Source organism: Clupea harengus, chromosome 15, assembly GCF_900700415.2.
Source record: "Clupea harengus chromosome 15, Ch_v2.0.2, whole genome shotgun sequence".
Classification (NCBI taxonomy): domain Eukaryota; kingdom Metazoa; phylum Chordata; class Actinopteri; order Clupeiformes; family Clupeidae; genus Clupea; species Clupea harengus.
The window spans coordinates 5,585,798-5,602,508 of NC_045166.1; the positions used below are offsets into that span (position 1 = coordinate 5,585,798).

The 16,711-nt window shown below is 45.0% G+C and overlaps 2 protein-coding genes across 2 annotated transcripts; both read left to right on the forward strand.

Moving 5' to 3' along the window:
* The first annotated feature begins 2,258 nt into the window (after positions 1–2,258).
* Positions 2,259–6,401, forward strand: nup43 (nucleoporin 43). The gene is made up of 8 exons (XM_012826661.3): positions 2,259–2,512; positions 2,732–2,854; positions 4,119–4,196; positions 4,401–4,563; positions 4,818–4,953; positions 5,240–5,391; positions 5,576–5,692; positions 5,858–6,401. The coding sequence occupies exons 1-8, from the start codon at positions 2,393–2,395 to the stop codon at positions 6,085–6,087; spliced, it is 1,119 nt and encodes a 372-aa protein (XP_012682115.1). The 5' UTR covers positions 2,259–2,392; the 3' UTR covers positions 6,088–6,401.
* Positions 6,402–6,801: 400 nt separating this feature from the next.
* lats1 (large tumor suppressor kinase 1) lies at positions 6,802–16,276 on the forward strand. Its single transcript, XM_012826640.3, has 8 exons — positions 6,802–7,151; positions 8,117–8,574; positions 8,897–9,053; positions 9,282–10,798; positions 11,769–12,351; positions 12,721–12,903; positions 13,209–13,315; positions 13,912–16,276. Exons 2-8 carry the CDS (start codon positions 8,245–8,247, stop codon positions 14,449–14,451), a joined length of 3,417 nt encoding a protein of 1,138 aa, XP_012682094.1. The 5' UTR covers positions 6,802–7,151; positions 8,117–8,244; the 3' UTR covers positions 14,452–16,276.
* The last annotated feature ends 435 nt before the right edge of the window (positions 16,277–16,711 follow it).

Sequence of the window (16,711 nt, forward strand, 5' to 3'; positions counted from 1 at the left end):
CACGGGGAGAACATGCAAACTCCACACAGAAAGGCCCACCTGAGCACTGGCCTGGGGAGAACCTGCCCCCAGTACCGCCCCATGTGGGAATCGAACCCAGGACCTCCTTGCTGTGAGGCGGCAGTGCAAGCACCTGAGCCACCGTGCCACACTCATGGTCTGCCAACACCTCAGAGACAGTCAAAAAGGCACAGCACTACACTTCCTGAGTACTCAGGAAAAACAACCTAGAGAGTAATCTGATGGTGGCCTTCTATCGCACCACTATCGAAAGTGTACTGACCTACTGCATCTCGGCGTGGTACTCCGGTTGCACTGCAGCAGACAAGAGAGCCCTCCAAAGGGTCATCAACACAGTCCAAAAAATCACTGGCTGCTCACTGCCCTCCCTGGAATTCATTGCCCACTCCCGCTACCTTGGCAGGGCCAATAACATCTTGAAAGACTCCTCTCACCCAGGCCACCACCTGTTTACTCTCCTGCCCTCAGGTAGAGGTCCTTAGAGCAAGGACCACGCGTCTAAAGAACAGTTTTTTCCCGACGGCCATCAGAACACTAAACACAGACATGAACTAAACATAGAATTTCACTGTGCAATATTAATACACTAATCACTTTATTGACTGCAAGTCACATATGCCATCTCAGTCACCTTACAAATGTGTATAAACAAAACTGTTTTGTAAAGCACCTCAGGGAAGTACTGTTGCTGTATTTATTGTTCCTCAGGGAAGTACTTTAATCTATACCACCGCACTTTGTTGAACTCTTATATATATATTTTTTTTATCTATTCATACTGTTTTTAGCTAGTTGTACTATTGTTGTGTTATATGTTGTTGTTGTGTTATATGTTGTCCCTCGTCGCACCAACAGGAGCAGCACTCCACATTTCGTTGTATGCGAATACAATGACAATAAAGGCTTTTCTATTCTATTCTTTTCTATAGTCAAGTCTCTCGTTAGGCATCAGACTGTCACCACCCGTAATTCTGTATCATGTGCAATTCACGAAAAGGGATGGGAGAAACATGTTTTTTGGAGGTAATTGATTATGGGGAAGATGGAGGAAGAGGAAGTGTACTGATCTCTATGTGGCCAAAAGTCATCACTGAGAGACTTTCCTACAACAACCATTCGCTCGTCTTTTAGCACTGCCGCCTGTGCAAGTACGGCAATCTAGACTATTCTTATTCGTAGTTCCATGTTGGTGGAACAAGCTGCATAGCATTACCAGTGCAGGGGCGTCCCTCTCTACCTTTAAGAAGCTCTTGAAGACCCAACTCTTCAGAGAGCACCTCCCTTCCTAACTTGCACTTCTACTAGTACTTAACTTGCACTTACAGCAGTTCCATTCCTGCACTTCTTTTCTATTTCTTATGTAAAATAGTATTTATTGTTACACTAGGTCTCTATTGCTCGTAGCTTGACTGTTCTCTCCCTTGTACATCGCTTTGGACAAAAGCGTCTGCTAAATGACTAAATGTGAATGTAAATGTAAATGTCAAATCCAACAAGAACACTGGCTTGAGATAAGGAAGGGTATTCAGCTGGTTGCAATTCAGCAACCTCACCACAATATGGAGATAAAATGCCTCAGAATCATTTATAAATGTACCATGATCTAGAAATATGCAACAATTTACAAATGTGTATCTATATCCACAAATACAGACCTCCCTACTTGTGACTTATAAGTCATTTCAATTAACGTACCATGATTTGTACAAATTAATGTCTATTTGGAAATATATATCTTATAATTTGTTATATATATATATATATATATATATATATATATCTCATACCTGCGTGTGCATTTGTCCTGAAATGTCATTTGTAAATCTGCAATTGGGCCTATGAAGTGTTGAATCTGCATTTGTGGATCATCCAACACACATTCATCCCAGCTTCCACTGGCGTAATTTTTGATTTTTTGACTTTTTCGCGATCCACACCTGCGACCAGTAGATGACAGTCTTATTCAAGTGAGCGTCAACAAACTCACCTTGCAGCAGAACTCCTCCTGATTGAAGTGACGTCAACAAATGGATTATTAATCTAAGATTAGTAAAACTATGCAGATAACAGTGCTGCACTTTTTTAGCCGTCTAACTCAGCACATTTGTGTGGATCAAAACCTATTTGTGTGTGGATCGCTGGGTCGGATCGGATGGGTTTTTAAAAAAAAAGAAGTTTATTCTAATGAGAACCTGAGCTTGGTTACCAAGGGTATATATACTCCAGAGCAATAGGTGGCAGTCTGTACAATGTATGTCCTTAGTTGCATTGAAAAGGATGAAGGCGGGTTATGAATTGCAGAAGAAACATGCCTGTTTTCAAACTGAGTATTTAGCTACAACTTTCGCTGAAAACGATACAGTTCTGAAATATGGATTGTATCAACGCTAAGTACGTCTCACAGAAGATCAGCAAGACTCGATGGAGGCCAATCTCATCTGCCTCGTTGCAGCAGCCAGAAATATTTGCCACCGGTTCGTGGGACAACGAGGTGGGCTGTCATTCACGTAAAGCTAAGATTGGCCAAATTATCGTTAGCTAACGTTACCTAGCTAGTTATCTACATACATAACGTAAATTAACACTGGAAAATAAATATCTTTACCCCGACATCCAGGTAATAACAGTAATATTATATTTTGTCTATAATGTCAGGGTCATCAGTATGTGTCGAGAGTGTCCCATCATCTAATGTTAACCTTCCATTTAGGATAATAAAGTGTCGTTGTGGACCATTGGAGACCATGGACTGGCTAGTATGGACGAGGACTTTGAGGGAGATCCCCAGTTACTATGTGATATCAAACACGACGGTGATGTTCTTGATCTCCAAGTAAGTTCCCACTTGTTTCTCATTCAGGTAATGAGTGGTAGACGTTAATTTGCAGAGGGCAAATAACATTTGGGTTCGAACATATTGGTAGATAGCTGAGTTCCAATAACAGTTAGCCGTCCTACCTCTTCGAACTCCATCCGCCAACCTAATACAGGGCTCTAGAAAAAGAAAATCCTCCCAAACCTGAAATATTTAGGAGCCAAAATGTAGATCTCCAACGTGAACTACAGAAAAATATCACCTTACACACTTAATTTCTGTCATGTCATGGATTTTCATCAACAAATTCAGTTACATTAGTCAGTTTTATCAATGTAACTCTGCAAAATCTTGAAACTATCCACCCAATAGATTTCAGTTACGAATTGCCTATTTTCATACAATCATTTCCCTACGACGAAATAGCACATTCTTGATTTTTAAATATGTGTAACTGGTTACTGGTACTTACTTGTGCAAATGTAGAAGCAAATCGAGTTAATTCATAGGGTCAAAATCCCCTTAAAATGATAGTAAAAAATATCAGGGCATTTTGATCTCACTGTAGAGCCTCTGATTTTTGTTGTTCTACTTTATTTCATAGCTACATGAATTCAGGAACACAGAAATTATCATTATCTGGAGAATGCTGCGTACATCCAGTATAAATTTCAGCTAAATCCACCACGATATCAGGCATTGGTGAGGTTAAACATATGTGGATTCAGACCAGCAAAAATGACTCTGGTTTTGTCTCAACAAAAACTATTGGGTGGGCCGTTTTAAAGATTTGGTTTTAAGTGATTTGGTGTGGAATGACCCTATAGTGAGTTGTTGCATCTGTCAAACTTCGGCGGCCAGAGAAAAATAGGTGTGTGTTTACTTTTTTCTGAAGAAAGATGACGTAGTTGATCTGCTGCACAGCTTAGCCTATGTAGTTACCACCAAAATATTTCATAATGGTAATTCTAGCACAATCAGACAAATGTTAATGTCGAATCCTGTCACAACGTCAGTGTATCTTATCAGCTGGCTGATAGACACGTGTTCTGGGGGATGGTTGCCCTTGGTGACTGAGAGGGACAGAAATGGTCACAAAATAAGGCAGAATACAGAATTTATGTTTAAAGTGATGTATTGCTTATCTCATAGAATACAGGTATGACTCTAAATACTGGTAATAACCACACACTTAAGGCCTTTTGCAACTGGTAATAACCACTCAATTAACAAGAAATATCTGCTGTAATACAATCACTGACCACCTAATTGCTGGTCTAAGTTTTTAGATTCAGATAAACTGGTTACAGCATCTTCATCTGGAGCAGTGACCATCTACCGGCATCATCAAAACAACCAGGTATGGTATTAAATCGTCATTTTGAATTGCTGAATTGTGATTGATTCCACATACGTCAAATATATGTAAAAGAAAGAGAGTCTCAAGAAAGTTCCCAGAATGAATGCACGCTGTTAATCAAAACTTGTCAGACCAAGCACAAACGTTTCCTGATTGCTAACATCAAACATGAGTCCTTTTTATTTGTGTTGTTCCCCCACACAGACCCTCTCTGTGGCTCATCGATGGGACCGTGCCCACCACTATCCCTCTGATAATGCCCCGTGCACGGGAGTGGTCTGCCACAGCCCAGAGGTGGTCTCGGTTGGAGAGGATGGGAGGGTTATACTTTTCAGAGTGGACCAAACTGGGGTTTTGCGCACTATAGGTCTGTCTGCAAATTCTGTTCTTTTGCATAGATGTGTTTACTCTTATTCATTTGTATTGTTAGATTATTATAGAGGTGGATTATTATGGAGATATCCTGTAATTAATGTCTTCACTCCTTTCATAGTGAGAACTTAGTGTTATGTGCAATTCACATGAACTTAAACCAATACCAAAGATTTACTCTTTTTTTGTATTATATCATTCTATGTATATTATTTTATTACTATATTTTTCTTTTTGTTTTTATTTCAGAAAACGCTGACAGCAGCACGATCCATGCCGTCACATTCCTGAGAACAGATGAAGTTCTTACGGTGAACTCAATTGGCCAGCTGAAACTCTGGGACCTCAGACAGCAAGGAAATGAACCTGCCCAGATCCTCTCTCTGTAAGAGTGATGACACGCCCCCAATCACACTCCCCAATCCCTGCTTTAATGCCCAAATGCTCATTAATATGCAATTCACCTATATTAATGAACACGGTTGCCCATCAGAAAATAGTTTTCCTACAGCATTAAGCATTATTGCATGATTGTATTACATTATTGCATGATTGTATATTGGATTAACAATAGAGACAAAATGTCCGAGACTTGTGCAAGACAGGAAATCCATGTCCCTGTGATGGTCTTCCTGGCTTCTGTTGTCTGATTGTTCCTGTGTGTGCCGCAGCACTGGAGACAGAGTTCCCCTCCACTGTGTGGACAGACACCCAAACCAGCAGCACATAGTGGCCACAGGAGGACAGGACGGCATGTTGTGCATCTGGGACGTAAGACAGGGCAACATGCCCTTCTCACTGATGGAGGCTCACTCAGCTGAAAGTGAGAATTTTTTATTTATTAATTTTTTATGTTAAGAAGTTTGTTAAGTTTGCACTTGTTTCTTTTCTATTTTTAGTTACTTTGGAAGTTAATTTGCGGTACACATTTATAACATGTATTTGGATGTAGATGTGTAGCATCTGTGGGTTTACACATTCACACACTTTCACCGCTATCTTCACAGTGTGGGAAGTCCACTTTCACCCTTCCAACCCAGACCACTTGTTTACATGTTCTGAGGATGGTTCACTGCTGCACTGGGAAACCTCCAGCAGTTCAGACACACCTTCTTTCATGCAAAGTGAGTATCAGTGCGTATATTCAGAATGTATGTCGTGTGACCATCTGTGTGTGTGAAGCAAAACAAAGAAACGGTTACTTTCCCTGAGAGTGCTTAAAGTGCTGTACCATTTTGGAGTCGTTAGTGAAATGTAAATGTTCACTCTTTCACGGTTTCTTCCAATAGGTGGACGTAACACAAGCATAATATCCCGCAGTGCAATCGCTCCAGCGGGAGGAAACCAGTCAATCATCAGTGCTTGGCTAGCCGGAGACTCAGGCAAAGGTCACCTTGAAACGACCCATATGCTCCCTAGCCAGACCCTGTCTGTAAATAGCTTAGATGTGCTTGGCCAATGCCTTGTGTGTGGGACTGATGGAGAGGCGGTGTATGTGAACAAACAGGTTCCCATCTAAAGCCATCTGATAGGTTTTAGTCTGGACAGATACTTCAGGTGCATTTTTGGTACATACTGCTTACTTATGACTTGTGAAGATTCTTGTTTTTTTGTTTGTTTTGTTTTTTACATTTCCACTTTTGGGGTCAGGTCAATCTGAGAGATTATGTATAACCATGTACAAAAGTAAGAATTTGTCTTGAGCAAAACACCTCTTGCAGCAAGGTATTTGGAGCCAGTTTGGAACTTTCACAATCACTGATATGTGTATTGTATGTTGTATGGATGCTTTTTGAAAGTACATTTATAATAAACCATGAAATGTCAAACTAATATTGGTAGCAATGTTGATGTCTGAGCAAATGTATTATAAACCGTAATACATTGTTTTAGATTACAAGGTTGTGCCTCTGAATCAATCCAAATATGCAGACATGGATGAAAGGAATAGAATGTTGTAATTTGTTCGTTCTCACAAAGCACAATAACGCATTGGCTCACCTCTACATATGATTAACTGTGATAGTCCTAAAAAAGAACCCTTGTCATCCTTTTCGTATTAATTCAAACCCATCCATCATATACATATTGTGGTGTTCTGTCTCACATTTGCAGACTTAAATAATGATGGAACACACCAATCAGAACATGCTTATTTTGATCACACCTCTATGACCATGTAAAACATGAAGAAAGAGAAGTAATTATACACCCCAGTTTAAAACTTTATAAACTTGAAAATGTATCCTTGCTGTCTATTCTAATCCTGAATACACAAGAATCTCAATTCAAGATGAACAGATGTTCTGAAAATGTGAATTTAATATCAGCCCTATGGAATCTCTTACCAACCTCTAGTGGTGAAAAGACGGAAGCACTCTAACATCCGGGCTACAGTAAATCGTAAGAGAGACATTGGAAAACCTTGGCGACAGTGACAATACAAAGACGTTAGTATTGTATTTTGTTCAAACTTGCCTTAAACGTAGTACTGGGATATATATATTCTTCATAAATAAGAACACAGTCTACATGAAACCAACCCAGAGGCCGAGATCTGTGGAATACCTTGGAAATCAACAGGTATGTGACATAACATTGAATATCAACAATTAGCTACCCAGCTAATGTTAGTACCTAGCCAGTTCAGCTAATCGGATACGTTTAGGCCCCTCTTTAAGCCGTTACCCAACTTTGTTAGCTTGCTAGCATAGGTAACTAACACTAACTTAGTTGTACTTCAATTGTAAAGACCACTTTGGAAAAACACTACTGTCAGTGTCCACGGAAACCTTACAGACAAAATGAGAGATTTAACCATCTTCTGGGATTGCTTCTAATTTACAGGACGTTTTCAAATATGGAGCTATTCAAGTTTGCTAGCTAGCTAACGTTAGCACATACACTTTAGCTGACGGCTAGGTTGTCAACGACACAGTTAGTGCTTTGCATTGAGCTGGCAAGTTATTATTGTTACTGGTAAGGTGAATAGTCCGTTTTATCCCAGTAGTGCCCTAAATCGAGATAACTTAAGTTGTAACGTTAGCTGCACTGGCTGAGCAGAATTGAACGCACCTAAACTAGTAAGCTAATGATAGCCAGGAGAGCTATCGGTATTTTAGGCCCATGGCCACTCAATCAGCTGAAGTGGTCGTGGGACGTTGTTGAAAAAGGTAGCAACAATCCCTTTATATATCTTCGAACCATTTAATCAAAGTATAAACTATGTCCAGTATTCACTTCCATGACTGCACCTGTTGAATCAACTTCTTTGCCAAAGTTATATATGATTAGTGAGCAAGTAAAGCAAGCAATAGGACTCAAGGTAACTAGTTCGATGTATTTTGTTATGGATATAGTTAGCTAGCTAACATTATCTGTAGAGAGTAAAGTAGACAATGAATTGAAAATTGCAGTCTAATACTAAAAGTGATGGATGAGGCATGGATGAGACAGCATTGAAGTCGCAAAGGCGTGAGCTGACGCTGTCATCGTAAATGCGTTTTAGTCTGATGTTGCATTTGTGTCTTTTTTTCCTTCTCCTGCAGCTGAGTACTAAGAAGAGGTGAATGGTCGCGATACTCGTGTGGACATTCGAGACGCATCTCCCTGGTAGCAAGGAAGCGCTGCATATTACCCTATTCTCCTTGTTGGCTGTCCACATACATGTTCTTACATGAAGAGAGGGGAGAAACCCGAAGGATACCGACAGATGCGACCCAAGACTTTCCCCGCGAGCAATTACAGTGGCAACAGCGAGCATATGCTGCTGGAGATCCGGGAGAGCCTGCGGAATCTCCCCCGGCCCTCAGATGGCTTGAAAGTGGACATGATAGCTGGGAAAGCGCTACCCGATGATCCCAGGCAGCAGGGTCGCAGTGGCAACCCCAAAAATCCTTACTACAAAGCCCTTCAGGAAATCCGAAAATCCCTCATGCCCTATGAGTCGACTTCAAATGTCAACAAACAAATGAAGCTGGAGCTCATTAATGCTGGCTTTGAGGAGGTATGAACACTGATGCGTCTCATCTTAGTGCTTTTATTTGTGTGTCTTTTTGTTTACTTGTTTGGCGTGGCCAGTACCATTTTTGGTGATTATTCCTATATCAATTTATTGGACAATCCTAAGACAATTTATGGTGTTCATTACGCATGCAATATTCTCAGAGAGCTCATCACAATGGATGCAATCAGCATTCACACAATAGCACGTAGTAGGCATATGGTTCTTTTCAGATTGAGCACAAACATAAATATGTTCATTAATCTGACTGTGATCCGTGCTGTTTGCATAATTTGCCTGCGATCTGTGCTGTCGATGCCTGTAGGAGATGGCTGTGCGCGCTCTGACGCAGACCAACAGTCGCAGCATAGAAGCTGCCATTGAGTACATCAGTAAGATGAGCTACCAGGACCCAGTGAGGGAGCAGATGGTCATGGTCGCTGCCGCCGCCTGGCCCCTCAACGCCGGCATGAAAGCACCAGGTATGCATCTGTCCTCTGGGAGTGTCAGATTAGCCGTGCATTATGTTTTTCATGAGTCATAATGTGCCTCGTATTTTTCTTGTATTCAGCAATCAAACAATGGTACATAGTGCTTTCTTGTAGAATAGCTGTAATTTGAGACGTGGGTTGGCTTGGTGGTTGAATTTGGATGTGTAGGAAGTGCCTGAGTAATGTTTCATTCAGAGACCTGTGCTCTTCTCTGCGTAGGTGGAGCTCACATTCAGCAGCCAGTGCTCAGGAAACCCAGCTGGAAGGGCTCCAAAGAGTCCCTGGTTCCTCAGAGGCACGGGCCGCTCATGTCTGACGGCATGATGTACCGCTCCAGCAGCCCAGGCCCGCAGGGGGACCTGTCTGGACGGCCACCGCCCTCCTTCTCCCAGGGCCACCCGGGTAACAACCAGCGCGTCAACCCCCCCCTGCCTCCGCAGATGCGCAGCGTCACGCCGCCACCCAACCGAGGGGCTACGCCGCCCCCGTCCTCCTGGGACGCCAACCCCTCCACCAAGCGCTTCTCCGGGAACATGGACTACCTGGTCCCACGCATCTCCCCCGTGCCTCAGAGCGGCTGGCCGGACAGCTACCCGGCGCCTCCCTCCCAGAACCAGCGAGGGATTAGCCCAGTTCCCGTGGGCCGGCAGCCCATCATCATGCCCTCCTCGGCGGGCAACAAGTTCACCTTCCCCCCTTGCTGGCCCCAGAATGGTACCTCGCAGTCTGACTACATGGGGCACCAGAACGTTCCCATGAGCAGCGGCAACCGGCAACCACCACCTCCGTACCCAATGAACCAGAACAACAGACAGAGCCCCACGGCCTTACAGATGCAGGCTGGTGGCCCTGCCCCTTCGCCGCCCTACATCAACGGCGGCAACATCCCCCAGTCCATGCTGGTGCCAAACCGCAACAGCCACAACCTAGACATGTACAACATGGGCGTCTCTGCCATGCCGCAGTCTTGGTCCCAGACACCACACGCCTCTGGCCAGCCGCAGGCTTCCTCGGGGGGCAACGGCCAGGACTTGTCCCATCCTTCGTGGGCCCACAACGTGCCTGTCCGCTCCAACTCCTTCAACAGCCCCCAGATAAACAACCGGCAGGGCCCCCTCCCCTCCAGCTCCCAGCCCTCCGCCACCACGGTCACAGCCATCACCCAGGCGCCCATCCTGCAGCCCGTCAAGAGCATGCGGGTGCAGAAGCCAGAGCTGCACACTGCAGTGGCGCCGACCCACCCTCCCTGGGCGCAGCAGCCCCCTCCGCCGCCCCCCAGCCCCTACCAGGAGAACACATCTTCAGGACCGCAGAAAGCCATGGCAGCCGAGGTGCCCAGCTATCAAGGCCCTCCACCCCCATACCCAAAACACCTTCTCCAGCAGCAGCAGCCTTCGGCCCCTTGTCCAGCTTACGAGCCCGCTTCCAAGGCAGGCACCGGACCTGAGGAGGCGGTGGCAGCGGACGACGACCAGGGCAGCAACAGCTCCACGGAGAAGGAGAGGGAGAGGGAGACGCCTGAGGCGCCCGCCGAAGGCGAGAAGAAGCAGATCACCACCTCGCCCGTGCCGGTGCGCCGCAACAAGCGGGACGAGGAGAGGCGGGGCGAGGCCAGGGTGCCCATCTACTCGCCGCAGGCCTTCAAGTTCTTCATGGAGCAGCACGTGGAGAACATCCTGAAGAACTACCACATGAGGATCCGCCGGCAGAAGCAGCTGGAGAGTGAGATGCAGAGGGTGAGAACACGACTGTAGTCCTCGGCTCTTTATTAGTCCTCCTTCATGCTCTGGTCGTCCATCTTGAGGGCACCTGTTGTTTCTCTTCTATTTATTCCGGTCTCTTTGACTGGCATTCAGTGATTTCAGTCTCCTGATCTCTCCTTTCGCCATATGTAGTCAGCTGTTTCTTTCTTTTTCTTCTTCTGCTCTCTTTCTTTGTTTCTCTCTCAGTCCTGTCACTAACCACTGGTGTAGCAGGTAAAATGCTTTCTTCTTCGCTGTGACCTGATTAGTCCACACACACCACAGGCCAAGTAAGCCTTAAGTTTGTCAGAGGAGTGTTAATTTACTATTTTCATTTGACTAGATTTAATTCATTAATGTTTTAATTGAAAAGCAGTGTTTTTAATACTAATGTTAATATACTAATGGATTCGTTTGACACAGACATGCAGGGCAATGTAATATCTTTCCTCAAAATGCATGAAACTTGAAGCTTTAGTTGTCGTGTGGTTGCTGAATTACATGAATTTAGAATTGCATGTATGTTGAGTCATATTTGACATATTTCATTTACAATGCTGAGTTACAAATAAATGCATGCAAAGCATACAAATCAATGTTTTTTTCCCCCAATTTCAATTGCAAATCTTTGTGGCCGTGTTTGCCATAATATATCCTCCCTAATGTATGTGCCGCTTGTTGCCACATCTGTTTTGCATGGTATTTTAAGAATTCAGGTCTGACTGCATTTCATTGTGTGTTTGTGTGTGTGTGTGTGTGTGTGTGTGTGTGTGTGTGAGAGAATTCAGTCTCATTATTGATGCTCTCTGTAAACGTGGATCTCCCTTGGTATTGCATTTGCATGTGTACCCTTCACTGATACCAATTTTTTCATTCTTAACATTTCCCCTCTCGTCTGTGTGTGTATTTGTGTCTGTGTCTGTGTCTGTGTGTGTGTGTGTGTGTGTCTGTGTGTGTGTTCCAGGTGGGCTTGTCGGGCGACGCACAGGAACAGATGCGCATGATGCTGAGCCAGAAGGAGTCCAACTACATCCGCCTGAAACGCGCCAAGATGGAAAAGTCCATGTTCGTGAAGATCAAGACCCTGGGCGTGGGCGCTTTCGGCGAGGTGTGCCTGGCGCACAAGGTGGACACGGGTGCCCTCTACGCCATGAAGACCCTCCGCAAGAAGGACGTGCTCCTCCGCAACCAGGTGGCCCACGTCAAGGCCGAGCGGGACATCCTGGCCGAGGCGGACAACGAGTGGGTGGTGCGGCTCTACTACTCCTTCCAGGACAAGGACAACCTCTACTTCGTCATGGACTACATCCCCGGCGGCGACATGATGAGCCTGCTGATCCGCCTGGGCATCTTCGAGGAGGAGCTGGCGCGCTTCTACATCGCCGAGCTGACGTGCGCCGTGGAGAGCGTGCACAAGATGGGCTTCATCCACCGCGACATCAAGCCCGACAACATCCTCATCGACCGCGACGGCCACATCAAGCTCACCGACTTCGGCCTGTGCACCGGCTTCCGCTGGACGCACGACTCCAAGTACTACCAGAGTGGTGAGTTATTATTATTCAGTTTTATTTAATATTATTTCATTTTATTTATTATTATTCAGTTTGATTTATTATTCACAGTTGGTGAGTTTGAAGATTTGTTTATGTCAGTATAGTGTACAATACTATGAGGTATACTCTGATTAAGAGTTGGATTCTATAACAGGTCAACAATAGCAGCCTGGGATTTTCAGTTTTTTATTATTTTTGAGCATTATGTCATTGTGCTTGTGACATATAGCCTCACATATGCATTCAGAGGTTTTCACGAAGTCCAAAGACATGCTCACTGAAAGAGCTCACACAGTTTGCAGATGCATTACTAAAGCTCTGGGTCGCTGCCCTCACCTACGATGCTTGGTATTTCTGCAGGCGATCACGTTCGGCAGGACAGCATGGACTTCAGCAAGGAGTGGGAGGACTCGGCCAACTGTCGCTGTGGCGACCGGCTCAAGCCGCTGGAGCGCCGCGCTGCTCGGCAACACCAGCGGTGCCTGGCCCATTCTCTAGTGGGGACGCCCAACTACATCGCCCCGGAAGTACTCCTACGCACAGGTGAGCTGGTACCAGACCCCAGGAAAGGGATTGGGTTCTGCATTTATGTTCATTCAGACGGATGGAAACAATTTATATTTCCTGTTGTCGTTTTACTTGCTGATGGGGTACTGTTTTGTTCCTGTATTGTCCAATGTTAGAGATTTTTGACTTTCAGACATCGTATAGCGCATTAAATCGAAGCGAGATTCATGCAAAGCCTCCTGTGTGTAAGAAGCCGACTAGATGAAAGCTTATCCAGAAGACGTGAACATGGTCCTGGCTTTGAGGGTTCTGTATATCAAGAGTGCTCCTTGGTTCCGCAGGCTACACCCAGCTGTGTGACTGGTGGAGTGTGGGGGTGATCCTGTACGAGATGTTGGTTGGGCAGCCCCCGTTCCTGGCCACCACGCCGCTGGAGACTCAGGTCAAGGTAAAGGATGCGTCTCAGCTAGTCCCATGGGAGTGTCTGTGGAGCTGCTTTTAGGGGGATTTCAGTACACTGCTGCTGTTTTTGATGAAAGGTGGACTTTTTTTTTGGTGGTAGACATTGCTGAGCTATGGGGGCATATGTCTAGACTAGAACCGTAGAAAATAAGGTTGGTTGTCCTTTGCCTTACTGCAGTACAGGTGAAAGTATTTCTGATTTTAAGTTGATGCCCTTTTTGTATAGATTGCTACCAGGTGCATATTTTTCATTAAAACAGGGATAGATAGCTGTAAGGCTTTTTGTAACAGAGTATACTGCCAGTTCTGTGCTAGTGGGTTACTTGGCTAGTCTGCTGAATTGGCTTTGTGTGTCAATGACAATCCTGAGCAAGCGACAATGATGGAGTTTTTAATTAGTGTTATTTTGAGAAAGTTGTGGTGGGTTTTACTCACAGGCCCTAATATTGGCCTCCAGGGGTTGCCAGTGGCCTGTGTGCAATATGTTTAGGCAAGACTGCGACACTAGATACTATGTCCTGTGTCTGTTCCTCTTTGACATGTTCTGTTATCCGTCCCTGGCGCTGTGCCTCTGCTGGGCAGGTGATAAACTGGCAGACCGCGCTGCACATCCCCCCCCAGGCCAAACTGGGCCCCGAGGCGTCGGACCTGATCGTCAAGCTGTGCCGCGGGCCCGAAGACCGGCTGGGCAAGAACGGTGCCGACGAGATCAAGGCGCAGCCCTTCTTCCGATCGGTGGACTTCTCCACGGACCTGCGGCAGCAGGAGCAGCCGGCACCCTACGTGCCCAAGATCACGCACAGCACCGACACATCCAACTTTGACCCGGTCGACCCGGACAAGCTGTGGAGCAGCAGCGACGAGGACGGCGGCGGCGAGGGCAACCACAACGACACGCTCAACGGCTGGTTCCGCAACGGCAAGCACCCCGAGCACGCCTTCTACGAGTTCACCTTCCGGCGCTTCTTCGATGACAACGGCTACCCGTACAGCTGCCCCAAGCCCATCGAGTACGAGGGGTACGAGGGGGAGGAGGGGGCAGCTGAGCCCGCCGGACAGGAGTCACCGGAGGCCTGCCAGGGGGCTCAAGCCTCGCCGGGGCGAGACCTAGTTTACGTGTAGGACACGTCTCGATTGGTCCAGTCTCGCTGCAGCTCTCCACGTCTCGCGTTCCACGTCTCGCGTTCCACGTCTCGGGTTCCTCTCTTTGCTTTGAATGGACTGTCCCACAGCAGCTCACTCCGAGTGAAAGCAGGGTAGAGAGTAGGCAGGGTCACGGTTGTTTGTCTTTATTGAATTAATTTTCATTTCCTTTTGTACATTTTAAACCTATATGGTTTTAATGGCCACAGTTCTCAAGGAACAGATAAGTGGAGAGGGTCGATATATTTAGTCTTTGTCAGAATAATCGCTGCCTGTTTTGGGGGCAGGACTTGGGACATTTTGCCTCGGTTCATTGGGCCTTAATGAACAAGCAGGCAAAGGTCTCCTCCCAGTGAAACCTTATGATGTTAACTGGGGGGGGGTGTACATCAATTACAATTACGCTACAGACATATTTATTATTGTGAGATGTACAGGGTACACTTGCTCTATGAGGTCTAAAAAGACAAAGAAATGGTGACAAGTTTTCCTTCTTTAAAAAAAAAAAAAATTAAGCCTTTATTTATTTAAAATGTAAGTCTTGATACACTAGGTAATAGGCACACACTTTTTTATTAGAGTTGAGCCTTGCTTTCATTACAGTTTGTTGATTTGATGTTTGTTGATATATTCAAGTAGGCCCGTTTATCACTCGGCTTGGGTGTGGGTAGATTATATGCAGGGATGGATGATTATTATTTCCTGAAAATAAATGTTGCTGTGCCTTTTTTTTTTATCTTCTCTTTCCTTTCACCAAATATCTAGGGAATAATCAGCCTCTCAATTTAAATGAACAAGTGTGAAACGCAGGATTGTTGGATTGTTCTAGTGTTTTGTCTTTTTGTCTAATTTATACATAAAATTGTATTTATAAATAATGCTGTGTACATTTGAAGTACGAAAATTGTCAAAACGCTATCTCGTCAGTCAAGGAACCTAAATCTGGAGCCTATGCCTGTGTCTTGTTCTCAAAAGCCTTACTTATCCACAGTAATAACTCAAATAAGGAATCGCTGTCCTTATCCATTGCCTTGGTCTGCTCTGGTTGTCTGTCCTTATCCACTGCCTTGGTCTGCTCTGGTTGTCTGTACTGTTCTGCACTCGCAGCGGAAGTCCGACTCAAGAGGTCTTAAACACTTAATGTGAGTGAAGAACGATAGGCTGTCTTTCTGTCGTGCACATCATGGGCTTTCAGTTGTTTCAATGGGACAATTGTTAGGGTCGTGCCTTCACCTCCCCATACTCTTTCTCTCTCCCCCTCTCCCCTTCCACCTCTCCCTCTCCCCTTCCACCTCTCCCCCTCCCCCTCTCCCTCTCCCTCTCTCTCTTTACCAAAGCACTAGATAAAGGTGTAGTCCCCCCCCTCTTGTGGCTGCCTACTTGTGAAGGACTGACACCACACTGATTAAACAAAAAAACAAACAAACAAACAAACTGGATTTAGAAAAAGACTAGCCCTGGAAAGCAGTGGCTTAGGAAATCTGTCCTGGGAGTCTTGTCCAAAGGTGCACACCTTTTTTTTTTTTTGTTGCTACAATTTGAATGTCCAAACAGATAAAAGGGTGTTATTCCCTTGTGTGTTTTATCCATTGGTCTTCTTAGTGTCCAGGAAAAGGTTTGAATGTAGTTATGGGAACTAAATGTATATTTTCTGCACTGGTATTGTTATCATGTAAATGCAAATGGTTTAAAAAAAAAAAAAAAGAAAGAAATTGGTGGATTATTTGTAAAATTGTATTTTCTTGGGGGGGAGGGGGGACGGTGCATAAATGGATGGGTGACGAATAAAGAATGTAAAGCACAACATTTCTTTTATGTGTCTTCTCTTTTGAACTGGCCACCACCTCCATCTTTCACAAGGGTCTCTGTCAACCACAAACCAACAAGCCGCCAACACGAATAGTTGTATAACTTTGCACAAAATGTCCTTGTAGCCTGTATTGGCAGGAGTAAGGATTGGCACAGCCCAAGATTCGCTAATGGATCTGAAGCTCCAAAGCGCGTGTAGCCATCCAAAATGGCAGCGTCAAGTTAATTAGACATGAACTACTTTTTGATAATAGGTTTTATGTAATTACTTGAGAACAGACAGATTGTTTGACAGACTGTACCTTTAAGATAATGTGACATGTTTTGCTCTGTGTAGTGTAATGAAAATACACCAACGTTCTTCGTGCACGTAGGGGGCATTTACTATTGACAATGAATCCCAAGGGCCAATTGAACTTAGTTACTTAAT